The 27,359-nt window shown below is 41.2% G+C and overlaps 1 protein-coding gene across 1 annotated transcript in view; it reads left to right on the top strand.

The window, feature by feature from the left end:
• Positions 1 to 1,433: 1,433 nt before the first annotated feature.
• Positions 1,434 to 27,359, top strand: part of MEDAG (mesenteric estrogen dependent adipogenesis) — a 33,605-nt gene continuing 7,679 nt past the window's right edge. The window contains exons 1-2 of the mRNA XM_027877561.1: positions 1,434 to 2,334; positions 22,102 to 22,211. Coding sequence (XP_027733362.1) covers positions 2,021 to 2,334; positions 22,102 to 22,211 — 424 coding nt within the window. The 5' untranslated portion in view covers positions 1,434 to 2,020. The remainder of the gene's footprint in view (positions 2,335 to 22,101; positions 22,212 to 27,359) is intronic.

The raw sequence follows: 27,359 nt of genomic DNA, 5'->3' as shown, positions 1-27,359 counted from the left end.
ATCTCCCATGATAACAAATGTGGAGCTGTGGAAAGAGCACTATATTTGAAGTCAGAAGAACTGAGTTGGAATCCCAGCTCTGCTACTACCCATGTTACCTTAAGCAAATCAAAGAATCTCTTTGGGCTTCAATTTCCTCACCCAGGATTCCTTCCAGTTCTAAATCTATGATCCTCTGTAAATTTTAAGAGGATGATTTTAGAGCTTTCTTTCTGCATCATAAAGAATGACTTCCAGTCAAACAAAGGAGCTCCCGAGAAATGATCCCTTTCCTCCTCTGATCTCATAGGACTTTATACTACTTGTTTGTACTTAACTCATTTAATTTTGTAATTTATAGTTATGAGTGCATGTCTTATCACCACTAATAGATTATATACTGATTGAGATCAGATATGGAGCTCTATATTACCTTGAGTATACTTAAATATGTTCGCTGTCTCTCTAGATTGAATAAAAGTCCCTTGAGGGCAGGGATCCTTTCATTTCAGTGACTAGCACAATGCCTGGCACATTGTAAGTGCTTTATAATTAGCTATTTGATTGATTGATCTTTTCCAATGCCTAGGCATTTACTAAATATTTATTGAATTACTTCTATATCAGCAAAATTGCTAGTGAGGGGCTTAGGAACAGTAAAGGGTTTGGAATTAGTTTCTTTCATGCCACCTACATTTCAGCCAGATTGGTTTACTTGAGGTTCAGGGCTCAGGGCATTCCATTTCCCATCTCTTTAATTTCCCATCTCTTTCGGATGCCTAGAATGGATGTCTTCTATAACTCTCGCGACTCCACTATTCCTTTAAATTCGGCTCAAATGCTGCTTTCTACAAGTGGCCCCCCCTCTCCCTCATAGAGAGTGCAGACACTTTGTATCTGTTCTGTGTTTGATTTTAGGCATACATGTTGTTTTCCTCAATAGAATATAAGCTCCTTGAGGGCAGGAACTGTTTCCTAATTGTCTTTCTTTGTGTCCCCAGAGCGTAGTACAAAGCCTGACACGGTCAGTGTTTGTTGAATGAATGAGAGGGTGACTTGTGTGTGGGAATGTCGTTTATTTGTTTCAGTGAAAGAAAGTTTCACAGATGAGAACTGAATCTGGGTCAGGGTGTGAACGTGAAGCCAGGGCCCGGGAGAAAAGGAGGAATGAGTGGAAAACAAACTTTTCGGCCAGAACTGAACGAGCTTGGCTCCCAGCAAGGAGAAAAGGCAGAAATCCGATTGGGACTGAATGAAGTAAATGAGCAATGGGGGAGAAGTTTGCGGAGGGAAGCGGGAAAGGGAGCAAGTTGGTGGCGAGCATTGCACCAATCATCGTTATGGGGGCGTGGTTACTTGGGTTCAGGCCAGCTGGAAAGACTCTGCCTCCTCCCGCCCGCCAAAGTCCAGATGCCTGAGCTGTGGTGCATTGGACCCGGGGGAGGCTTAGTCTCTTGAAGCCAGGGGTGGGGCCCTAAAATCTTGGGATGCTAAACTGCGGACAGGGCTTAGATGAATAACCCTTGGCAGAAAGCACGTATTGCGAGGTCAGCTTGTGCCAGGTCATAAGACCATGATAACTTGGAATCACAACATTTAGGGTCCTGCCTGTGGGCTGGGCAGGGACAAGGGGGCCGAGCTTAGCAGGGATAAAAGGACATCGTTAAGCCCCGGTCTCCTTTTTTTCCCTTCTAACTGGGCAGTTGCTTTGCGAGGAGAGGGCCAGTCTGAGGGGGTGGAGGCAGGCAGCATCTCAGCAGTGGCCAGGGAGACAGCCCAGGAGAGGCTAAGCATATCACCAAAGGACTAGAGGAGCCAGATTAATACCCCAAGACCAAGACTCCAGGAATTGAGAGCTCATCCACTTTAGATCAGGGGCAGGAAGAAAGGGGAGGGGAGACAGGGTGGGAACTAGAGAGCAAAGGGAGAACTAGATAGACTTTTATTCCCGCTGGGAATTCCTGCTGCAGGGCTCGTGCTTGGCTAGGGCGGTGGTGAGCTCTTTTAGGTACACAGAGGGGCTCGGGGTGAAAAGCGAGCAATGGCCCTGGCAGGGTGTGTGCAGCCGGCCGACTGGAGTGGGGTAGAGGAGGGCCCCCAGCCAGCCCGGCCCAGCTTGACCTCCATCTCTTCTGGGGAGCTGCGCAGCCTGTGGACCTGTGACTGCGAGCTGGCCCTGCTGCCCGTGCAGCAGCTGCTGCACATGCAGCCCAGCTTCTTCCAGTTGCGGGGAGACCAGCTCCTGGTCCTGGGGCCTAGGCCTCAGGAGGCCCCACGTGGGGGGTTCAACGTCTTCTGCGACGGCTTCGTGCGCCTGGACCGTCAACTCTACAGAGTCAGCAACTACTTAAAGAGGTGGGTGACTGAGTCTGGATACCTCCATCCCATCTTTGCTTCCCCAGAACCCTGAACCCCCTGGTTTCCAAAAGAACCTGGGCTCGCCTCTCTATTCTCCCTTCTCAGCTATCGAGGCTGAGCCATCCCTACCCTCCTGCAGCTTCTAAACCTCATGATTTCTTGCTTTGCCCAGCAGCGGATGTGCATCTCTTTTCTCCCAATAACAATTACTGTATTTTGCATTGCATTTTCGCAGGTGCAGGTCGAAGGCCCTCGGGAAAGCACTAATTCTGTGGTTTGGAAAATTGGGTTGGGTATGCGACCCAGCACTGGGGCCCCCCTCGTCCAAATCGCTGAACAAATAGACTCCTTGGGACTGGATCTGTAACTGGGATTGCTGGGATCAAAAGGAGTGAGCTCCTTTGGGGGAAGCATAGGCTTCCTATGAAATAGAAATACCTATCCTCTGCTTTAGGCCTGGGGAACCCTACGGAAATCTAAACTGCCCAGAATTTGGCCTAAGGGGAGAAGACATCAATGTTGATTCTGTGAACCAGGGCTTTCACAGGGAGCATATAGAAGTGGAATTTTGCTGTGTATAGTAAAGTAAACTCAAACCTTGTCAGCTCACTAGAAATTTACAATTTAAACAAACAACCAAGGACGGGCAGGAAGCAGTTGGACAGATGACTGACTAAATAGTGATCAGTGAATAGAATGGTTTATTATGGTTCAGAAATAGCAAGAGCTCTTTTCTAAGACAGAAAGGGCACCTTTGTATTCCTTGCCTCTGACAAATACTGGCTGTGTGATCCTGGCTAAGTCACTTAATGTCTCTGTTCCAGGCAATTCACTAAATCGCTGAGAAGCTGCTGAACAGCATTGGCAGAAGGATTTCCTCAAGGGGAGGGTGGGAACTAATGAAATCCAAGGTTCAGTCCTTGTCCTATTAAAAGCAATAGCAGAATGCATGGTCAGTGAACTGTGAAATGAAGAATAAATTGCTTGAGTAGTATGCTAGAATAGAATGGTGGAAGAAATTCATTCCAATTTAACATAAATTTATTCAGCACCTACTATGTGCCAGGCATGGAGGAGACAAAGACAAAAAGGAATTGGTTTCTGTCCTGAAAGGGCTTACGGTTTATTGAGGGAAATTACATGTACACAGATAAGTAAATGCAAAATGTAAAGAGAATAAATATAAATTGTGTGCAGAATAACTGGGGGGTGGGAAGGAAAGAAAACACTAACAGCTAGGGGAATCAGGAAAGTTCTCTTCTAGGAGATGGCAGTATAGCTAGGCCTTGAATGGAGGAGGGGTGGAAATAGGGACTCCATGGGAGGCAGAGCATTGCAGGTATGAGATAGAGGAAGAAGAGACTGTGCAAACATCAAGCCTTCTTCCACTTAGGAAACTCATTTTTACTGAAAAGGAAGGATTTTGAAATTCTAACCAATGGAAAAGAGGGTGCTTGGTGAGCTGGGAAGTGGAGAGCATTCTAAGGATCCTAGGCTACTAACAAAGAAAATTCAAGAGTAAGATGAAGGGGATGCTGAATTGTTTTGCCTCCATGCACTGAAAATGGGCCATGTTGGAATTCTGGCTCAGAAACAGTGAAGTCGCTTTCATAAGAAGTCAGTGCCTAGAGCAGGCCTAGGATGTGCATAAACTTTGGCTAGCCCCCTCCGTGACCTTAGAGGGAGTGACCACCTACCACTAACATGAGTCACTCTTCAGATAGAAATGAATGATTGTGTTGGCTCTTCTGACTAGATAAATGTTTCCTGACACATGAACATTTTTTTTATCACTGACCTATCTCTGAGTGATATTATGGTGATTGGTACTTGCAAAGAGCTATGCATGGTTCTCTCTGAAGAACCTACAATGTTAGTCTTTTAAAATAAGTTCTCCCTCCTCATATTTGTTATTTTGTCTCACTTCTGGTAAGTTCTTGTTTTTCAAAATTTTTCTTCCTGTCTCAGGAACATCTAAATTCACCTCCCAAGCATAAAACATGCTCTTCCTCCTCCCTTTCCTCCTCCTCCTTCCCCTCTTCTTTCTCCTTCCTCCTCCTCCCCCTTCTTCCTCCTTCTTTTCCTTCCTTTCTCCTCCCCTCCCCCTCCTGCTCCTCCTCTTCTCCTTTCCCTAGTCCTCTTCCCTCTCCCCCTTCCTCCTCCCTCTCCTCTTTTATTTTCTTCCTCTTCTTTCCCTTCCCATTCATCCTCCCCTTCCTCTTCTTTTTCCTCTTCCACTACCAAAGATCAGCACCAGCTTTGTACCTTACAGTCTTAGAGCAGAGGTTTTTAACCTTGTTTCTGTCACGAGCCCCATTGGCAGTATGACAAAACTTACAGACCCCTTCTCAGAATCATGTTTTAAAGCATAAAATGAAACCAGGTTACAAAGGAAACCAATTATATTGAAATACAGACCCAAATGGTAAAATCCCCAAGTTGATAGATCCCTGAAATCTATCTACAGACCTGTAGGGGGTTTATGGACCCTAGGTTAAGAACTTATGGAGTTACCTGAGGAACTGTTAAGTGACTTGCCCAGCGTCCCATGGCCAGTGTGTGCCAAAGATGGTACTTGAACACAGGTCTTCCAAAAGCTGGCTTCCAAAAGCTTCCAAAGCTGGCTGTCTAGTCACTACGCCATGCTGTCTCCAAAATGGGTTGGTAATTTGTCCAAGCTACCCCAGATAGTTTGATTATAGGGCTGGACCTAGAACCCAAGTTCTTTGGATTTAGTCCCATGTTTTCTTGGCAATATTCTGTACTGATCCCTGTAGCTTTAAGGGCATTCCTTGGGCAATACCTACCACTGTACCACAGGCAAAATCTACATTTAGCCATGCTTTCCAAAACCTAAAAACATAGATAGGGAATTTCTTTGGCTGGGGCAGCTGTTGTAAAATCTGCCTAAAATATGGACAAAGTTCTACCATTTTTGTTGAATTGATTTAACATTTCAACACCTTAACCTGCTTATGCTTAACCCTATTACAGCCATGAGGTGTGGAAGAATTATGCCATAGTCATAAGGTCAGTAACATAATCAGGACTGAGAGAGCAGGAGAGCAGCTTCGGGCATTGAGTGAAAGCCCTAATAATAAAAAGCTTCTTCCAGCTGCTACAACTCTACAAAGAGAGGTAAAGTCATGAGGAGACACACACACACACACACACACACACACAGAGAGGCAGAGAAAGAGAGAGATAGACAGTCAATGCACATTCACAATGGTGGGAGTGATGATGGTGGTAGAAGAGGGAGAGGGAAGGAGAGAGAGAGGGAGAGAAAGAGAGAGAGAGAGAGAGAGAGAGAGAGAGAGAGAGTATGCTTAGGATACAAGTAGGACAAAAGGGGTAGAGTAGCTATACAATAAAGAGTTAGCACATTCTCCTTCAAACCCCCCTCACCTGTTCAGTTAGTTTCCAAATCTTATTAACTCTATATCTATAGCCTCTATCATGTTTGTCCCCTTCTTCCTATTTAAATAGCCGTCATGCTCATAGGGCCCTTATCAGGTGGGCTATCGCAATGGCTTCCTAATTGGTTTCCTTACTTCCAATCTCTCCCCTTTCCAATCCATCTTCCACATAGCTGCTAAAGGTAATTCTCCTAAAAAACAAGTCTGACCATGTCATTTTCCAGCTCAAGAAGCTTCAGAAGCTCCCTGTTGCCTGTAGGGAAAAATCCAAAATCTCTTTGGCATTTAAAGCTTTTTACAATTTGGATCCACTCTATTTTCCTAGATATGTCACTCTGCTTCATGCAATGTCCAGCCAAATTGGCCAAATTGGTATTCTCGAAACCCAGTATTCTATCTCCTGCTTTTGTGTAGATTTGCAGAGGCTGGAATGTACTCTACCTTCATCTCTTAGAATCCTTTGCTTCCTTTGAGGCTCAACTCATGAAGGCACTCATACAGGAGGCCTTTTCTGATCCCTGTAGGTCAGGGGTGCTTAACCTGGGATCCATGGATAGATTTCAAGGGGCCCATGAACTTAGATGGGAAAAAGTTACATCTCTTATTTTCACTAACTTCTAATGGAAATTGACCACTTCCTTCAATTATTAATGCAGGCAACAAATATTTTTTTCGGAGAAGAGGTCCATAGGTTTCACCATACTTCCAGAGGGGTTCATGACACACACACACAAAAGTTAAGAACCCTTGCTCTCTTCTTCCTCAAATTATATTGTAATTATATATCTCTATAAATGTTACATCCTTCAGTAGAATGTAAATGCTTTTAGGGCAGGCATTGTTTTGTTTTCTATTTAGTCTTGTGTGTCCAGCAGCTGGCACACTAACCTGAACATAATAAGTGCTTAATGTTTGGTGATTGAATTGAACTTAAAAGTTGGTTTAAACATGATATAAACACAATAGAATTATTCTTTCATTTAAAGCTGCCTTGGGAGGTTGAAGAAGGACCTGTGTTCCCTTTGCATTTACTTTGCTCCGTATTTATTTGTATATACTTCTTATTAGCCCTGCCACATTATAAATTACTGAAAGTCAATGACCACCAAGGATCTAAGTACACCCTTACTGCATATTTATTAAATGAGTGAATGAATGAAATGAATGACTGTGATAATGGCACAAACCACTGGTGAAGATCTTTAGGTATGAAAACTGTCCCAGATGATGATGGAGTGGAGAGAAGGGGACAGGCAAGAGAGATGTTGTAGAAGTAGAATTGATAAGATTCAACAATGATTGCATAAAGGGGAGGGATAACTTAAAATTTGTAAATCCGGGACTGGAAAAATGGTGATGTCTTCAAAAGATATAGGAAAGTTAGGAAGAGAAAGTTTGACAGGAAAGAGAATGAGTTCTATTTGGGGTGCATTTGATTTGTTTTCTCCCATTTTATTTTTTCTCAATTACATGCACATTTTTTAACATTCATTTTTAAAAATTTTGAGCTCCAAATTTTCTCCCTCCCTTCTCTTCATCCCTACTCCTTGAGAAAATAAGCAATTTGATACAGATTTTACCTGTGCAGTCATGCAAAACATATTAGCTATGTTTTGAAAGAAAGCACAGACTAAAAAAAAAAAAAACCAAGAAAAATAAAGAAAGTTAAAAAAAGTGTGCTTCAATCTGCATTCAAACTCTATCAGTTCTTTCTCTGGAGATGGATAGTATTTTTCAGCATAAGTCCTTTGGAATTGTCTTGGATCATTGTATTGCTGAGAATAGCTAAGTCATTCACAGTTGACTATTGTACAACATTGCTGTTAATATGTGCAAAGTTCTCCTGGTTCTGCTTCACTTCACTTGGGTGCATTGATTTTAATATGTCTACAGGACATAGATTTGGAAATGTCCAGTTGGCAATTAGAGACACAAAACCGGAGCTCAGGAGGGATTTAGGGATAGAGATACACATGCGCTAGAGGTGGTTATTGAACTCATGGGAACTAATGAGGTTGTCAAGAGAGAAGCTAGAAGAGGATTCAGGACATATTCCTGGGGTGCACCCACATGTTGGGGACAGGACTTGTATGCTGATCTAGCAAAAGAGCTTCTGAAGAGTGACCAAACAGGTAGGAGGAAAATCAGGAGACATCAGTGTCATGAAATCCCAGGGAGGAGAGGATAGTCAACAGTGTCAGAGATTACAGAGTAGTCTACAGGAAGATGAGAAATAAGAAGATTTTTGACAATTAAGAGGTCATTGATAACTTTGGAGAGATCAGTTGAGTGGTGATGATAAGAGTCCATCACAATCATATACCACAACTTACTCAGCCATTCCCCAACTGATGGGCATCTCTTCAATTTCCAAAAGAATTGCCTTGTTGCAGTGAGGACTCAATTGAGACTAGATACCATGACTTTGTAAGGGCTCCAGTCATCAAGGTTGTGAGACTTCACATGTTCAATGACATGTGAATAAAAACAAGAAGGAAAATGGCAGAGCTAATTGGGCTAATTGGGTATTAGGGTTTGGTAAGGAATGAGTGCTGATTGATAGCTTGATCAGGCAAGGGATTTGAGAATAGAGAACAGTGTATAGCTGAACTCTGGGTTCAAGATTAGGAAGAGAGGAAAATGAAGCCAGAGCAAAAGTGATGGCCCAAGAAAGCAGAAACAATGGTTGGAGGGACTGGTGGTCATGGTCAGGATAAGAAATAGGTTGAGGGGGTGCAGCTAGGTGGTGCAATGGATAGAGCTCTGGCCTTGGAGCCAGGAGGACCTGAGTTCAAATTCAGTCTCAGACACTTGACACTTACTAGCTGTGTGACCCTGGGCAAGTCACTTAATCCCAATTGCCTCACCAAAAAAAAAAAAGCAAAAAAAAAAAGAAATAGGTTGAGGAGAAGTGAGGCACAGGGTAGGATGAAATGGTATCTATGGTCAGATAGAGAAATGTGAGTTAGTAATATCACTCATTATTATTTTCGAAGAATCTAAATAAGCACCACAAGGATAATCATTCCCTTTTTGTAGCTTCTTTCTTTAGTATTAAGGATAGAATGTTGGTCTCGGAGCCATAGAGATCTGGGTTTGCATTCTGCTTCTAACGCTAGTTGTGTGAACCTGGATGAATTAATTAGACCTCAGTTTCTTTATCTGTAAAATGGGGACATTAATAGCTCTTCCCCTGCAGAGTTGGTGTGGGTATAAAGGTGAGCTATGATTTTTAACTTCTCAGGGTCATATGGAGTACGCAGAAGCTTTTATTTCTCTAGATTATCTTGGAGATGTCACAGAGCCTGAAAGATACAGCCTTGAGGAGGTGACCTTGTTAAGTATTCTTCGTTTGTTGGAATTATAATGAAGTTCTCCTGTTTAATTCATCTGTACCTTTTAATCACTGTCTTGCCCAGGTGTTTTCCTGTAACTATGACAAGATGAAGTAGGAAATGATAGAAGGGGTGTGTGTGTGTGTGTGTGTGTGTGTGTGTGTAACTTCCACCTTCTCATCCTCCAGATGTTACCTTATAACCTGTTAAGTCACCAGCACATTTTGTCCAGAGCCCCCCAAAGCACAGGCATAGTTTTGGTCAATGGAACGTGTTATTAGTAGCAAAGAGGTTAGGGTTGAGTTGATGCTTGAAGGAGTGAACCTTGTTATATACTTATTCAGTTCCTTGAAGGCAGGGAGGGACTGGGGCTGCTTTCATTTTTGCATTCCTCATGCCCTGTCCCCTCGCTGTACATGATATATTCTCTGTGGTGGTGGTGCTCACTGAGGAAATCTGAATCACAGAGTGAGACAGCAGGAGTGATTTAGTCAGCCCTATTTGCATTACTTTTTACCAGGTGCAGATTTTAAAATTCGCTTGAAGGAGTTTGACCTAACTATTGTGATAAAAATTATCTGAGGGATCTATTAGGTATTGCTGCCAATCACTGAATCAACACAGAAATAATTATCTGCAGATTTCATTTACACTCAGAGTGCAGGCTCATCTGTAAAAAAAGTCAAGAGAGCCTAGAGCATTAGCTTCTGCAACCTTAATATAGAGTGAGAATACGTAAGCAGAATAGAAAATGGTAATTTTATAGAAAGCAAGAGGGGAAGATAAGGGTATACATGTCTGGAAACAAGTAAAGGGCGGGGTGAGGGGTGGTGGGGAAGATAAGGACACTCACCATCTGGTCAGAACAGGAGCTTTGGTTTCTTTCCCTGTCTTGATTTTGCAGGCAGTGTGACCTTTGAGCTTCCAGGAGCAACGTCTAGAAGCTCAAAATAGACACTGGGGCAATGTTCTGTTCTTATCATAACAATGGCAAGAAGGCAGAGCCAGAATTTCCTTCCCATCACAGTCTTTCTCTTATCACAATGCAGTGAGAGGCCACCAGAGCCACAGACAGACATTCTCTTGTCACACTATCCACACAGGAAAAAATAAGCGGATGAAGAAAATGTATTGTTCTGTGTGCTCCAGCAACACATATGCCAAAAAAGAATATCTGTTGTCTAGAACGGGATATGCATTTGCAGCAACAACCCTAATAGCATTGTTCTCTCAGTAAATCTTGAACAGATAGCTTAGAAAGACAGGGGACTGGGCCCAGAGTTGAAGAGGTCTTTGTTAGGGGTCTGACTGGCCTTTGAGAAATTGCTACTCCCTAAAGCAAGGTCTTTCATTTGTATCATTGATATTCTTCCAGCTGTGCTGTGTTTTTGTGAGGTCATGTAATACCATAATCCCTAAAATATTTGTATTGTAGGTTACCCAAAGGACAGTGGAAAGACACATGTTGGGCATTAGTAGGTTGCCACATATTACTAACAAAAACTCAAGAGAAGGAGTATAAAGGACACCAGAGAGCTGTGTGGTTGAGCAAGAACTTGAGTGTGTCATATAGCAAGAGAAGATAGCTGATTGAAAGTCCATGTGGTCCATTGATATCCACATGCTGTCAGAAGGTACAGCATATCGGTGGAATATTTATGAGAAGATATGCATGAGACTTACAGAGGAGGGGAAGGTATAACCTGAAGGGTCAATCTTGAATCTGCTTTCCTAAGCAGACCTCACCTTTATTCTGCCTAGGAAGGAAGAAAACAAGCACTTATTAAATGCGTATTGTGTGCACTGTGCTAAATGTTTTACAAATATTAATCTCATTTGATCTTCACAACAATCCTTTGAGGTAGGTGCTATTACTATCCCCATTTTATAGTTGAGGTAGGCAGAGGTTAAGTGACTTGCCCAGGGTCAAACAGCTAGTAAGTGTCTAAGGTAGGATTTGAACTCAGGCCTTCATGACTTCAGGCCCAGTGCTTTATCCATTGTGCCACCTAGCTGCTTCTAGACTCCAGCTTGCCTAGACTCATTCCCCAATAGTTTGCATATTCTGGCCCCTCTTACTCTCCTTATCTCTGCGATACTCAGTCCCTGCCTACTGAAGGACAACCCCCTCGTCAGCCCGCTCTTCCTGTGTATTACCTCATTCTCATCCACATCAACCCCCTATTCCAGATCTTCTTACCCCTTCCATTATGCTCCCTAATTCACAGACTCCTTGTCATCTTACATTACTTCCTCTCTTGCTCCTTCCATCATTGAGAACTGGCTCTCCCAGGATGAGAGTCAATCCCTGGGCACCCCCTTTTCCAGTCACATTGTAATGTTACATGTCATGTAGTCATGCTACACTTTCACTCCTACACCTCACCCCCTGCCCACTCATTGGTCATAACAGGGGAATTAGAATAATGCTTACTCCCCATTGCCACTTTCACACTCTTCTTTCACTGATCTCCTTTTCTGAGGTTCATTCCAACCAAATTTATCATCTAATTCTGATTCTGGTAGCTGTTATCTACCAATGTTCAGGACATTATCCTTCCTTTCTCAATGAGTTCAGTGTCTGACTCAGTCTTCCTCTTCATCTCAACTCCTCTCTTCATTTTAGAGGATATTAAACATACGTAATTTTTCTTTATAATTTTTGTCTTTTAACCAAAATCTGTTTTTTATTTTGAGTTCCAAATTATCTCCCTCCCTCCAGTCCCTCCCCCACCCATTTAAGAAGGCAAGCACATTATACCCATTTACATAAGAAGTCATGCAAAACATATGTCCGTGTTAACCATTCAACATACATATTGATGCTCTCTCAAATACCTTACTTCCCAATTACTCAGTCTACTTAACACCTGTGACTGACTTCCTCACTCTACCTCTGCTGCACTCGGGGTTACTCATATCCTTGATGTTGTCGACTATTCTCTCCAGATTCTCTATCCTACACACTGCAGCACTTGTTCCAAACCTTGTCTTTCCTCAAACCTCCCATGGCACCCCTCCCCCAGTCATCTTTGCTGTCTTCATCACCTCATACTCCACAGGAAAAACTGAAGCCATTTGCCAAGAGCTCCATTTTCTTCCCTCCTCCTCCCCTCATGTTCTCTGACTTCCCACTATATCCTCCTTCATTCCAGTCTGTGGTGATGAGGTGTACTTTCTGCTTTCCAAGGCCAACTTATATCCACCCTTAATCTCATCCCTTCCCCTCTTCTCCAACAAAATGCCTCCACTATCATCCCCATATTTCATCTTATCTTCAGTCTCTCCTTATTTACTTGTTCTTTCCTGCTGCCTTAAAACATGCCCATGTTACCCTCATTCTCAAGAAAAACCCCACCCCCAAACCAAAAATAAACCTTATTTGATCTGACCATCCCTTTTTTCCTCCCCTTCTCTGCTAAATGCCTTGGAAAGATGATCAGTTCTCCCTGCCCCAACTTCCTTGCTTCTAAACTGCCCTGAAATCTGGCTTCTGACTGCCCTCTCCAGAGTGACCAGCAGTCTCTTAATTCCCATGTCTCATGGCCTTTCCTCAATTTTCATGTTTCTCTAACTCTAGCACTTGATAGAGTTGACCACCTTCTCCTCCTGAATTTTTTCTCCTCTCTAGGTTTTCATGACTCTCTTCTCTCTTAACTCTCTTAGCTGTCTAACTGTGCCTTCTTTGGATCTTCATGTTATACCTAGAAACTGTGGCTGTTCCCTAAGGCTTTCTCCTAGGCCCTCATCTCTCTATACCAGGGATGGGGAACCTGCGGCCTTGAGGCCACATGTGGCCCTCTAGGTCCTCAAGTGTGGCCCTTTGACTGAATCCAAACTTCACAGAACAAATCACCTAAGTAAAAACATTTGTTCTGTGAAACTTTGACTCAGTCAAAAGGCCACACCCAAGGTTCCCCATCTCTGCATACTCTCTCACTTGGTTACCTCATCAGCTTCCATGAGTTCAATTATTATCTCTATGATGACAGTTCCTAGATTTATCTATTTATCCAGCCCTGGTTTCTTGCCTGAGTACCATTCCTGCATTTGCAGGGCCTTATTGAAGGCTTCGAATTTTGATATCCCACAAGCATCAAAAACTGAAGTCTAAAATAGAACTTGTCTTTTCCCCAAAACACTCCCCTCTTCAAAACTCTCTATTACTGTTGAGGGCACTACCATCTTTCCAATCACTCAACATCACAACCTAGATGTCATCCTCAACTCTTCACTCTTTCACTCACCCCCCATATATCCATCATTTGCCAAACCTGAAATTTTTAACTCTGGGGCATTTTTCCATCTGTCTTCTTTTCTCCACTCACATAGCCTTTCATTTAGATCAGGCCCTTCTAGATCATGTCTCACCTGCACTATGGCCTTCTGGTTGGACTTCTGTCTCAAGTTTCTGTTCACTTCAGTTCATCCTCAAAGTGATTTTCTTAAAATACAGGTTTAATCATGCCCTCTATTCAGTGAACTCCAAAAGCTCCTTTTACTTTCAGGATCAAATATAAATTTCTCTATTTGGCATTTAAAGCTCTTTACAACCTGCGTCCTTCATATCTTTCTAGTATTTTAACACATTATTTCCCTCCACTCACTCTGTGGTCCAGTCAGACTAGCCTGCTTGCTAATCCTCTCCAATGATGCCCCATCTCCTTGTCTTTATGCCTTTAAATTGGCCACTCCCCATACCTGGATTTCTCTCCTTCCTCACCTGTTCCAGAAACCTCAACTTCCTTCATGGCTTCTATGGTAGTAGGACTTTCCTGGGTCCCCAGGCCACTGCTGCTTTCTCTTCTAAAATTACCTTCCATCTACTCTGTACGAATCTTCTATTTGCTTATTTATGTACATGTTGTCTCTTCCATTAGCATGTAAACTTCTTGAAGGCAGAGACTATTTTTGCTCTTTCTTTGCATCTCCAGTGCCTAACACAGTGCCTGACACATTTTAAGTTCTTAATAAATACTTGCTAATTAATTGTTGGTTATAATCTGTATCCTTAGTGGGTTATTACCCACATTAATGAAATCACAGATTCATTGAAGTCAGGTTTTAATAAAAAATATGGGGTTTTCTCTAAAATTTAAGAGAGAGAAATACATTGTAGAATCTTTTTTGTTGTTGTTGTTGTCCGGTTGTTCCAGCCATGCACGTCTGACTCTTCGTGACCCCCTTTGCGGTTTTCTTGGCAAAGATACTGGAGTGGTTTGCCATTTACTTCTTCAGCTTATTTTACAGGTGAGGAAACGAGTGTCTAATACAATGACAGGCACATAGTAGGTGTTTAATAAATGTTTCTCGTTGTCTTTGGACTTAAGCCAAGCATAGAAAATTACAGCCCGAAAGTACTTTTGGACCAAGTTAAGAGCCACTTAAGAAAGACATTTTAGTGGGTCCCTCTCATCTTTAGCACTTTGCTTTGATCACTAATGATAGCTTCGGCAAATATAATAAATATTAAATACACGGAAGCAATATTTGCATTCTTAATTCAGAAATATTCACTGATTAAAGATTAAAGAATTAGTCCATAATGTAGTCAATCAATGCACATCTAAAATAACCTAAAGCATATAAATGCAGGAAGCCTAGATTGCTACAGGACTGACTTCTTTGTTCTTCTGGTCTTCATTAATGACTTTTTTCTTAAAGGTCAAATTTCATTAAAATGAACTCTAAGGGCCTGCTCACATCCTTTTGTTTCACTAACATTTTATTGTGCTGAAAATTATGCCATTGTGTGGGGCTCAGAAACCTTTGAACTAAAGAGATTTTTGTTGAATTTGATTGGTATTTAGATGGGGCATCTGTTCAGGGATTATGCAAGCTACTTCCAGTAAATGGTGATCTAGTGTTCTATTAATTAGACTTTTCTATTAATGGGCCCAATAACAAGGATATTTTCACTAAGGCCCTGAAAGACCCTGAAATGTTTTCTGAATCATCAAAGGAAGATCATTTGTATTTGGATTCTTTGAAAAAAATACTCTCTATTAACTAGACTGTTTGATTAATGAGAACAGCTCATTGCCTTTCAGCCATGCCAGAAAAGAGATGCAATTCCATTTCCATTGAATTGAGCCCCAAATAGGGGAGGCATATCTTGGTATACATTAAAATACATTCTGATTAAGAAGCATTCCATAAAATACTAGAGGGAAATGGATATTCTCCCACCTTCTGATAATTTCTTCATTGAGATTTACCATGTTTTATTCAGCAGAGTAGGTTCAATTTTATCTTTTTCTTCTAAGCTGTGCTTTCATTACAGGGGGTCCTCCTTTTTTTGAGTCCTTATGGTTAGGCAGGTGCACTAGTGAAAGTTACAGGTGTGGGGGGGAAGCCTCCATATATATATAATCAGATTCTTGAAGTATATCATGGGTTCACAAGGCCTGGGAATCTAACCATTTATGCATGATATTGGGAAAGATGCATTCTATGTTTCAATGAACCAATTTACAAACAGACTTTTGGGAATACAGGAGCTTCATAAGTTAGAGATTTCTTTTATTTCAAAGTTCTGATAGAGTAGAAGTCAAGGGGTGTTTAAGGATAGCTAAGAGTCAAGTTTAAATACACACCAAATATTATGAAAATCAAGAAAGACATATTTAATGGGAATAGAATTCTGATGAAAGAAATGGATATTTTAAAACCAAACTGGAAAATATGGCAGCAGGGGCAACCTTGTTCTGACATGGGGGCTGGTTTTTCTCAGCTGCATTGACCCAGAGACCCGTCCGTGAGAGCTGTGTGGGGGAACATCTCTTCAAACGAGCTGAAGGCTGTGATTTTCACGTCCAACCCTGTAAAGGCAGCCAACAAGAGGCAAATCATTCCAAGCTTTCTCTGCCCATGTTTACATGTGGGGAACAAACTGGCTGCATCCCGGCCAAGGAGAGTCAGCGTTGGTGGCCATAGCCAGCCTGATCCATGTAGCCGTATGCACTCCAGTTGGATCAGCCATATGGGGAACTCCCTCAGTGGGCTGGGATGCACGTCGGCCAACCATGCCCATGAATGTGTAGGGGAACAGTCTGTTTGGTTCCATGCAGATATGGCTTATTTAGGGAATCATGTCCAGAATAAAAGCTATAGACAGAGCTAGGTGGTATGGTTGATAGAGAGAAGGACTAGGCAATCAGGGAGACCTGAGTGTGAATTCTGCATCACTCACTAGTTGTGTGACTCTGGGCAAGTCACTTAGCCTCTCTCAGCCTCAGTTTCCTCATCTATAAAAATGTTGATGATAATAGCACCCTAGCTTTCAGGTTTTTTGTGAAGATTAAATGAGATAATGTATATAAAGTGCTTTGCAAACCTTAGAGCTATATAAATGATAGCTATTATTATATAAGCAGTCCATTCTTGACCCTGTTCTGTTCAATATCTTTATCAATGACTTGGATTAGTGAATGGATGAATAAGCCTTTGGTAAGTGCTAAGCATGTGTCTAAGTATGGTATACAAATACCACACAAATATAAAGAGAGAGATAATCCCTGTCTTCAAAGTATTTAAATTACAATATGGGAAAACTGTATTGTGGCGGGGTGCGGGTGGGGAAGTGGAAGGGGTTGGTCAGGGAAGGATGTTTTGGTCTGGGGAGCTGAAGAAATGATGAGTTGATGTATATTTCAGAATTGGTACTATACTGATTTGATGAATGAAGACAAATGGTATGGTTATCCTTTAAAGAAGACAGAAAAGCTATCACAAACACAGAGATGCCCAGTTTAACATCATTCATCAGTTCCTTTAAAACATGATGAAAGTATCAGAATCGAGGGGGACAGTTTATTCCATTGGAACAGAACTGATCCAGTTGGAAGGGAACCCTCTAAGTAGGAATACTGAAATGCATAGGATATAGGGCCGAGTGGGAGAGGAAAGGTCTGCTGATTTCAGCAGATGGTCTGAGGTGTTTCAGTGGGGTTTGGCTAGCAGAGTTATTGTGCAGTGGTGTTGGTTTTATGGGAGGATGTGGACAAGAGTTTCACAGGATAAGTAGCTTGGATGGGTTGAGATTTTAGATGGGTTGATGAGATCACAGATCTTTCCAAGGATGAATGTATTGGTGGTAGTAAAGGCAATTTGTATGCATATAAACTGGATAACAGAAGTGTTCAGTTGCCCAGTGGTCCTTGTTGTTGTTGAGTTGTTTCAGTTGTGTCTGACTCTTTGTGACCTCATTTGGGTTTGTGTTTTTTTTGGCAGAGATACTGGAGTGGTTTGCCATTTCCTTCTCCATTCTTCATTTTACAAATGAGGGAAGTGAGACAAACAGGGGTAAATGACTTGCCCAGGGTTACACAGCTAGTAACTAGTGTCTGAGGCCATATTTGAACTCAAGAAGATAATGAATCCAGGCCCAGCACTCTATCCACTTGGCTACCTAGCTGCCTCCAGCTTTTCCCAAACAGTCTTTTTTTTCTAGAATGGAGTGGCAGGCAAGCTTTACTGATTTCAGACATTGTACCAGATAGAATCAGCTTCTGTAGGTTCCCCTGTCCTTGCTTGCTATACTCTAATATACACTTTCCTGGGTACTAAAGTAAGCTCATGTGAATCTTTATGACACTATAGCAGGTGATCCCAGATAAATGGCAGCCCCATTCCCCAGCCTCTTCTAGTCCAGAGCTCCCACATCTCAGTGCCCTTCCTCTCAGTAGCTGGCACTTTTATGTCAAGGCTGGTTTCGTGCCCATCACCTTTCTCTATAACCCAACAGCCGGCCTTCTCCCTTTGCACCTTTAAATTCTCCCTCGCTAGCTTCAGTTCAGACAGGCGTGAGAATTGGGCTCATGGGAATGGCTATAGCCATATCTCTCTTTTCCATCCCCATAAACAGCCAGTTTTTTTTTTTTTACAAGAATGAAGATTTTACAAGAACTTAACAGGTTGATATGATGAGCTCAAATGAACAAAATTACATGCAACAGAGATACTTCTGTATCTAGGTTAAAACCCAGTTGTATAAAACAAGATGGGGAAACATCTGGATTAATAAGCACTTTATATGAAACACACATGCATGTGCATGTACACACACGCACACCTTCACATTCCCCCATGCTTATGCTTATACCCATGTCAAATCTCTCACATCCACAAACCCCCATCCCTACAGACCCTTCCCCCCTTCCCCACACAATCCACCATCACCACCATCACCAAAATCATTTACAGGTTTTAGTTGACTATGGACTTATTATATGACCCAAAAGGCTGCTGGGAAAATGAACGCAATCTTAGGCTGTATTAACAGAAATATGATAACCAGATCAAGGAAGAAGCATTTATTTAGCACCTACTCCGTGCCTGGCACTGTGCTAACCACTTTACAAATGCTATCTCATTTGATCTTTACAATCCTGGGAGGTAAGTGCTCTTATTATCTCCATCTTACAGCTGAGAAAAAACGACTTGCCTCGGATTATACAGCTAGTGTGTGTCTGAGGCTAGATTTGAACTCAGGTCTTCCTGACTCTAGGCCTTGTGCCACCTAATCATTTTTTCACTAGTCTACCACTTAGACTATGGCACTTACCTTCAGTATCAAATGTTAACTCTTCTGTTTAGCATTTAAAGTCCTTCATGTCCTCATCCCAATCTATTTATCTAGCCTTATTCATATACGCTGTGGTCCAGCTGAACCGGCCTTGTTATTCCTCACGAGTAACATTCTATCTCCTGTCTCTACTCTTTTGCAGAGGCTGTCCCCTATGCCCAGAGTATGCTCCCTCTCACTCCGGTGCTTAAAATTCTTGGTTTCCCTAAATGCTCAGCTGTAGCCCCAGCTCCTTCATGAAGCCTTTCCTGATGCCCCTGTGGTACTGCTTCCCCTTCTTCCATGTACCGTGTATTTATTCTGCACGTGCTGAAATATAAAGATGTTAGACGAGAGACTTTCAGATTTTCCCTTGTATCCCCAGCAATGCACATCGTGGGTATTTAATAAATGTTTGTTAATTGATTGATTGAATGATCTACTGTATTTTGCCCTGGAGTATTTATCTTGTCTGTGTGGAGTAAAGTGTTGGATTCAGGAGTGTTATTTTAAGAGCGATGTTGGCTGTGTGACTGCACAAATCACTTAACCTCTCTGTGTTACCCTTTTTTCATATTTGAAATGAGGGGGTTGGACCAGATGGTCACTAAAGCCCTTTCCAGCTCTAGGTTAAATCTTATGAGCCTTGGCATGCACCAGCTGAGAAGAGTCTGTAAATGATGTCATTTGAGGAATAGCCAAAGGGACTAGGAGTATTTATCTTGACCGAAGGTGGATCGTAATTGCCTTTAAATACATGAAGAATTGTCATATAGAACATAGATTAAACTGGAAGCAGAGAATCTTTTTTGAGGCAGCTTGCTAGTGCAATGGACCATCTGAGTGAGAAGATCTGAGTTCAAATCCTTCCTCACGCACGTACTAGCTGTATGACCTTGGGCAAGTCGCTTAACCTCAGCCTTGGTTTTGTCTTCTATAAAATGAGGATAATAAAAGTACTTAACTCACAGGGTTATTGTGAGGATAAAATGAGATAATATATGTAAAACATTCTATAAATATTAATACACCATTTGTAGCTAGCTATTAACTATTTTTTTCATTAGAAGTCATGTCCAGAAGACTCTATCAGGTGGCAAACTGTCTTAAACAGTGGAAATTATGTGGATCGAATAAACGTGTCAGACTTTTTCCCATGATGCATAGGTTCAAAAGCAAAGCAAACCAACCAAACAAAAGATGTCAGTCACAGAATTATACAGAGTTTGAGATTTGAATGGAGCTTTAGGGGCTATCTTGCCCAACCCCTTCCTGAAGGTCTCTCTACTATTACATATTCTTTATATTTATCCAAAACATTTTTTTAAAATGTGAAGCAAATACAGTTTAATTCCTTTAAAAAAAAACTGTTGCATTCCTGCTAGTTTGTGAAAAAAATTAAATATGATATAAATATAATTTAATGAAATTTTTTAAGGGCAGCTAGGTAGCTCAATGGATAGAGTGCAGGGCCTGAAGTCAGGCAGATTCATCTTCCTGAATTCAAATTTAGCTTCCGATACTTACTGGCTGCGTAACCTTAGGCAGGTCACTTAACCCCGTTTGCCTCAGTTTCCTCATCTGTAAAATGAGCTGGAGAAAGGAAACGGCAAACCTCTCCAGCATCTTTGCCAAGAAATCCCCAAATGGGGTCACAAAGAGCCAGACGTGACTGTAAACGACTGAAGAACAAAAATGAGTTTGCTTGTTTTAAAGCGGAGAACTTGGTGTCTGGCTCCAGCGCTGTTGTATTCGGCTTTGATCGATCCTCTAAGCCAGCGTCGTCTTCTAGTCATATGTCGAAATGCTGATTCACAGCAGGACCTTCACATTGCATAATGCTCAGTTTGAACAGTAGAACTGAGTGTAACGGTATTCATTGAGCTGGGTATAATTGTGTCACAAGCCTTCTGCCGGAGGTGAAGGAAAATAAAAAGGGGCTGTTACTCAAAATCTCGTGAAAATCACAACCGTTTTACTCAACCGTAGATCTGTAGGCACTGCTACAGGTCTTTGTGTTTTTTAGGCAAGTATGCTTCACCCTGAAGGACGCAAAAATCTGCATGTGGCCTGAGGCCTGAAGGTTCCCCCTCAATGGTGGAGACTGACGCTCTGTATATCCAGAAACCTGGACTAAGAGTCAAGCCAGCTAGGTCCTGGGGATACAAAGAAAGGCAGAAACTTAGTCCCTGCCCTCAAGGTGCTTACATTCTAGTGGGGGGGGGGAGAGGCAACAAGCAAACAACTGTACATGCAAGATAATACGGTGTAAATAGGAGGGAATCTCAAAAATAAGGCTGGGAAGGGGGGAAAGTGAGGGTGGGGAGGGACTCTACCAGGAAAGGTCTCTTGCTGAAGGTGGAATTTCATCTGTCTTGAAGGAAGCCAGGGAAGCTAGGAGGTGGAGGTGGGGAGGGAGAACATTACCCTTTCCATGTGAGGAGGTAGCAGTGAAAAGGTGTAGGGAGTGGGAGTCGTTGTTGTTTCTTCTTTGTTCTGGAAGAGGACCGTGACCTGGTGAAGGTGATGCCATGACTTGCAAGTGAGTTGGATTACAGTGAGGCAGGACTGTGCAAAGTCACCAGCCTCACTTTCTCCTTCAGAGCTGTCTGGGTCCAGTGGCCAGGTATGGATCAGGACAACTTGAGATGACCCCTCCCCCCACCCCACCGGGAGTTGGAGTGTCTTGTTTGAGGAACAAGGAGTTAGCTGCTGGATTATTAGAATACATGGAAGGGAGTTATATGCAAAAAGACCAGAAAGGTAGGAAGGAGCCAATTCTGAAAGGCTTTAAAAGCTAAACGGGGGTTTTTTATATTTGATCCTGGAAGAAACAGTGAGCCACAGGAGTTTATAGAGTAGGGGGTGACATAGTCAGACCTGAGCCTTGGCAGCTGAGTAGGGGTGGAAGTTACGGGGATACAGAAATTTGACCCCAGAATAAGAAGAATATCCTAAACATTACAGCTGGCTAGGCTGCATGTTGGGGATACTGTAGAAAGATTCCAATAGTGGGTAGGAGCATCCCAGTGGTGGAAGAGGTGATCTCAGAGGTCAGTCAGTCATTAAACAAGTATTTCCTAAGCCGTTCCTATGTGCCGGCTTTGGGGATGTAAAGAAAGACGAAAACAGCAAGGTCCCTTCCAGCTCCAAGATTACAGGATTCAATGAACTTTTTAAAATCCTTAAGCAATATTTCCGTTTCTTAGACTATAACGCCTCTTATTAGGAATAACAGTAAGTTTTTCCAGTTTTGCTTTTTTTTTTTCAGGGGTGAAGGAGGCCAAAGGAAAAGTTTCTTTTCCCTAATTAAATTTCTTGTCTTATTCTCAGCACGTTCAAGTTAGGCTAAGTTACTCACCCTGCCTTTCATTCAGTGTCAGTGACAAGAAGTGTTTCATTTTAAATCATTTCTACCTTTTCTTTCTTTGTTTTTTTTCAATAGGTACGTGGAACTGAGCAACTTTTGTGATTACAAAGACTACCGGGAAACCATCTTGAGCAGACCGATGCTGTTCTTTGTTAACGTCCAAGCAGAAGGAGACTCCTCAAAAGGTGGGTTGGAGAGACAGACCAAACTTCATCCCTAACTTGGGTCCCATCATTCTAGGCCACCAGATGCAGTGGAACGTGGCTGGTCAGGTGGGAGAACTGCAGATACTGGGGTTTGACACAAGCCTCCCGTTGGCACATTGATGGCTTACAGAGTTGTCCAGAGATCAAGGTAGGGGCCAGGGAGTTAGGATCTGTTGTGGTCATAAGGAAGGGAGAGGCCTAAGAGGAGAGCAGAAGGGCCATTGGAAGGTAAAACAATCATGAGCAAAGCGCACCGAAGGGGTCCTACAACAGGAGCTGTTTGTTTCTTTCTCTACCCTCCTCTTTTATCCTATCTGGGGTAGCTAGGCAGTGTAGTGGATAGAGTAATGGCCCTGGAGTCAGGAGGACTTGAGTTTAATTTATATCCAGCCTCAAGACACTTACTGGCTGTGTGACCCAGGGCAAGTCACTTCATCCTGTTTGCCTCAATTTCCTCATCTGTTAAACAAGCTGGAGAAGGAAATGGCAAACCACTCCAGTATCTTTGCCAAGAAAACATCAAATGGCATCTTATGAAGGGTCAGACATGACTAATTGAAGACCAAAAACCAAAACCTGTGCCTCTGAGCGAAGGGAAAATGGACCCAACTGGTTAAGGAGAGATTACAGAAAAAAACAACCAGCAGTGAGGTTTTGATAGGTTCTGTGCTGTGGTTTTCAGATTTGTTCTTTAAACAGTTCTACATATTGCCCTTGTTGTGGGCCAAGTTGATGAATTAGTTGACAACCATGTTAATTAGAATTCTAATATAGAAAATCTTTCTGCTTTTTCTTCTTCAGTTGCTATCCCTCCCAGGGTCTCTTGATGTAAGTATAACATAGGATCAAAAATAAATATTTGGAAGGGAATCAAGAGTTTTATCTAAGCTGACCTTGTCATTTTACAGATGAGGAAACTGAGGCCCAGAGAGCTTAAGTGTTGTTGTTTAGTCACTTAGTTATATTTGTGACCCCATTTGGGGTTTTCTTGGCAGAGATGCTGGAGTGGTTTGCCATTTCCTTCTCCAGATTTTACAGATAGGGAAATTGAGGTAAATAGGGTTAAGTGACTTACCCAGGGTCACACAGCTAGTAAGTGTCTGAGGGTGGATTTGAACTCAGGCCCTCCTGACTCCAGGCCTGGCACTCTATCCTTTGCACCTCTATCCATGGTCCAAGGTTAAGTGACTTGCCCCAAATCCCTCAGCTACTAAGAAGAAGAGCCAGGATCTAAACTCGGGGCCTGTGACTTCAAACCTAGCACTTTCCATAGCTTCCTTGTTTAAAATTCCAAGGTGGACTGCCTCAATACCTTATACTTACTTTCAGATTGCCATTTTACATTTGGTGCAAGGTGGAAAGGGATGATCTATCACTTCTGAATGAAACCCATGAAACATTCATTCTCATTGAGATTCTCGAGACTCTCCATTTCATAATTCAACACTCTAATGCTCTCTCTGCTGGAGAGACATCAGAGGCAGGGGAGAGAATCCTCTATAAAGAGCAATTTCTGTGAGCAGAGCTTAGTGGCTGAGGCTCTTTGGCTGGATGATGACCAGAAAGCCAGAGATTTCTATCGAGCTATAATTTACAGATATATCAAGTCCACCCCTGCCTAACTCTCTCCAGGGGAGACAAAAGGACAAATAAGAGGCCTTTGCCATGTTAGCATCAGCACTGAAAGTACAGGCAGAGATATATAAGACCTGTCAAAAATGCAGAGCTGTGTGAAATCTTGTTGGAGGAGATTTAGAAATCAGGGTATTGAAGGAGCGTGCTGGTCTTTTTTAGGGATTGCTCTAGGAAATTAATGCACTGTGAGAAATCACTTAATGACTGACACATCTTTGTGTCCACCTGGGCAGCTCAGCTGAGTGAACAAGGCAAAGGAGACAGATGCTGCAGTGTGGGAGAGCAAGAGTTCTCAAGCTATTAATCATTCAAATTTATTGGCTATTAATCATTCACATTCATTGGGAAACTTGAAGTACTTCAAATGGGTATATCTGGCCCAAGAACTCTGGCCCCAAACAGAAACACCAACTTCCAAGGCCTCTAAGAACAGATAGGCTATATGTATCAGATGATACGGAGAGTATGTTCATCCTCTTTAAAACATACTCTAAATTTCATTTCTTAAAAAAAATTCTGATGGTTTGAATTTAGATTTGGAGTAAGCATTTTCATTCAAGGAGAGAGGCCTAAGGGCTTGAGGGACAGGCTGATGTAGGGGTTTGGGCACTTAGCTAATTCTGTAACTACTCAGGATTTACTTTATTATCCATGTGAGACATTTGGATAGAGAATTTTTTTTCAAGAAACACAAAGGTTATAAAATGAAGACATTCCTAAATTCCTCATTTTAAAACCTTAGTGTCTGAGCAAAATGTAGTAAGCTCCTTGGGGGCAGGGAAATTTTCATTTTTTTTTCTTTGCACCCTCAGTACTTAGTACAGTATCTAGTATGTAGTAGATGTTTAATGAATACTTGTTAAATAGAATGGAATAGAGCAAGATTTAGTCTTTCCTCGATTATGTCGCCTCCTAAGTACAAGAATCAGCTACAAATTCTTAACTAAGGTCATAGACTTCAGCCTTTAAAACTGTAATTCCTAAACCTCATTTTCTTTTTTTTTTTTCTTTTAATACAAAATGAGAAAAGAGAAAAAAAAAACATTGATATGTACACAGTAAAACATAAGAGAGCATTCAATATAAAAGAATAAATTGCCATTTCAAGAAAACCTATAAAATAACTACTACACATTGTTTTCAAGGCTGCCTAGCTTTCCTTTGCTTCCTTGTAGGTTTTCTTTTGTTTTCTGCTGTGCACTTTTCATTTTATTTTTCCCCCTTCCTTCCCTCTCCCCCTCCCCCCAAAGAATGCTACAATTAAACCCGGATACATACATACATGCAAATATATATACACACATATGTAGATATCTATGAATATACACATATATATATAAACATATACACTCATACACATATATGTAAGACCATACTGTGCTTATTTTTACTTGTCATCTGTTTCTCTGAAGGGGGATAGTAACTTCCTTCATAAGTCCAAGTCTTTCCATGTTTTCCTAAATCAACCAGCCCATCATTTCCTACACCAGAGCAATATTTCAGCCCAATCATTTTCCCCCAATTTCCTGTGTTCCTTCTATTCTTGGCTATATAGGTTTTAATTTATATAAGAATTTTAATTTAAAATAATCAAAACAATCCATTTTATACTTCAACAGTGCTCTCAAAGATTGGATACTACGGAATCCCTTTCCTTTATATCTTTTCCCCTAATTTCTTTGAAGTTCCTGACCTTTTGTTCTTCCAAATGAACTTTATTATTATTTTTTCTAACTTAAGAGAATTTTTTAGTAATTTAAATGGGATGGCATTACATAAATAGATTAGTGAGGTAAAATTGTCATTTTTTTTTATTATGTTGGCTTTACCTGCCCATGAACAGTAACTATTACTTCAATTACTTAGATCTGACTTTATTTGTATAAAAAGTGTTTTATGTTTCTGTTCATATAGTTCCTGTGTCTGTTTTGGCAGGTATATGCACAGGTATTTTATACTATCTAGTTATTTTAAATGGTCTAAAACAATATTGGATAATATTGTTGATGAATAGTATAGTTTCCCTATTTTTCTCTTTTGATTAAATCTATTTTAGCTTTAACTTTGTCTGAGGTCATGATTACCAACCCTGTTGTTTTTTACATAATAAAGTCTACTCCTGACCTTTATTTTATCTTTGTGTTTATCTCTCATTTTTATAGCATTTCCTGAAAGCAACATGTTGCTGAAGTCAAATTTTTAGTCTGCTTTCAGTTTCCATTTTATGGGTAAATGCATTCCATTCCATTCTAAGCTATAATTGCTTGCTGTATATTTTCTTTCTTCCTGTTTTTCCTCACCATCTTTCTCACCCTATTCCTATCCCTCCTCACACCTCTGTTCTACTTCTACCTGATACCTTGCTCTCCCATTCCTTAACTTACCCACTGCAAGAGTCCCTCCCTTATCCTCTCTCCTCACCCTATCCCCTTGCCCTCTTACTTCTTTCTGAGTTATATGTATATATATATGTATATATATATATACATATATATATATACACACACACACACACACACATATATATATATATGTTGTTCCCTCTGTAACCCATTCTTGATGAGAGTAAGATTCCAGCACTACTTGCCCTCACCCTTACTAGTGCCTTCTGTATCAATTTTTCCTTTTATGCCTCATTTGTATGAGATGATTGATTCTTTTTATCTTTCCCTATACAGTTTTATTTTTTTAGAATCACCCTGTCATACTCAGCTCAGCCTAACCCTTTCTTTCAAACTATCCAAATAATAATGATAGTCATCAAAGAACTGTTATTATTTTCAGGAATAAGAAGTAGACAATTTGACCTTATTGAGTCCCTTATAATTGGTCTTTAATGTTTACCTTATATTTCTCCTGGATATTATATGTTGAGTTTTCCCCTAAGTTCTGCTATTTTGTCACAAATGCCTGAATGTCTTTCAGTTTATTAAATATCCATTTTTTTTCATTAAGGCTTATACTTAACTTTGCTGGGTAAGTTACTCTTGATCATAATCTTTTGCTCTATGAAACATAGTATATTCCAAGTCCTTCAACATAGTAGCTGCTAGGTCTTGTGTAATCCTTATTGTAGCTCCATGATATATAAATTTTTTTTTCTTGTTGCTTCTGATATTTTCTCCTTAACCTGGGAGCTTTGAAACTTGGCTATGATATTCCTATTAGTTTTCCTCCTGTGATCTCTTTCCAGTGGTGATTGGTGGATTTTTTTCTATTTTTGCTTTGCCTTCTTGTTCTAGAACTTCAGGGCAATTTCCCTCAATAATTTCTTGTAATACTGTATCAAGATTCTTTTTTTAATTGTAATTTTCAGGTAGTTCAACTTTCCTTATATTATTTCTCCTCAAACTGTTCTCTGGATCAGTTGTCTTTCTGATAAGATGTTTCATTCTCTTTTATTTTTTCATTCTTTTGATTTTGTTTTGTTATTTCTTGCTGTCTTAAAACATCATTAGCTTTTCTTTGCCCCATTCTAGTTTTCAAGGAATT

The sequence above is a fragment of the Vombatus ursinus genome, unplaced genomic scaffold (assembly GCF_900497805.2).
Source record: "Vombatus ursinus unplaced genomic scaffold, bare-nosed wombat genome assembly UNPS02014813.1, whole genome shotgun sequence".
Classification (NCBI taxonomy): Eukaryota; Metazoa; Chordata; class Mammalia; order Diprotodontia; family Vombatidae; genus Vombatus; species Vombatus ursinus.
The sequence above is the reverse complement of the archived record's forward strand: the minus strand, read 5'-3'. Positions and strand labels throughout refer to the sequence as shown.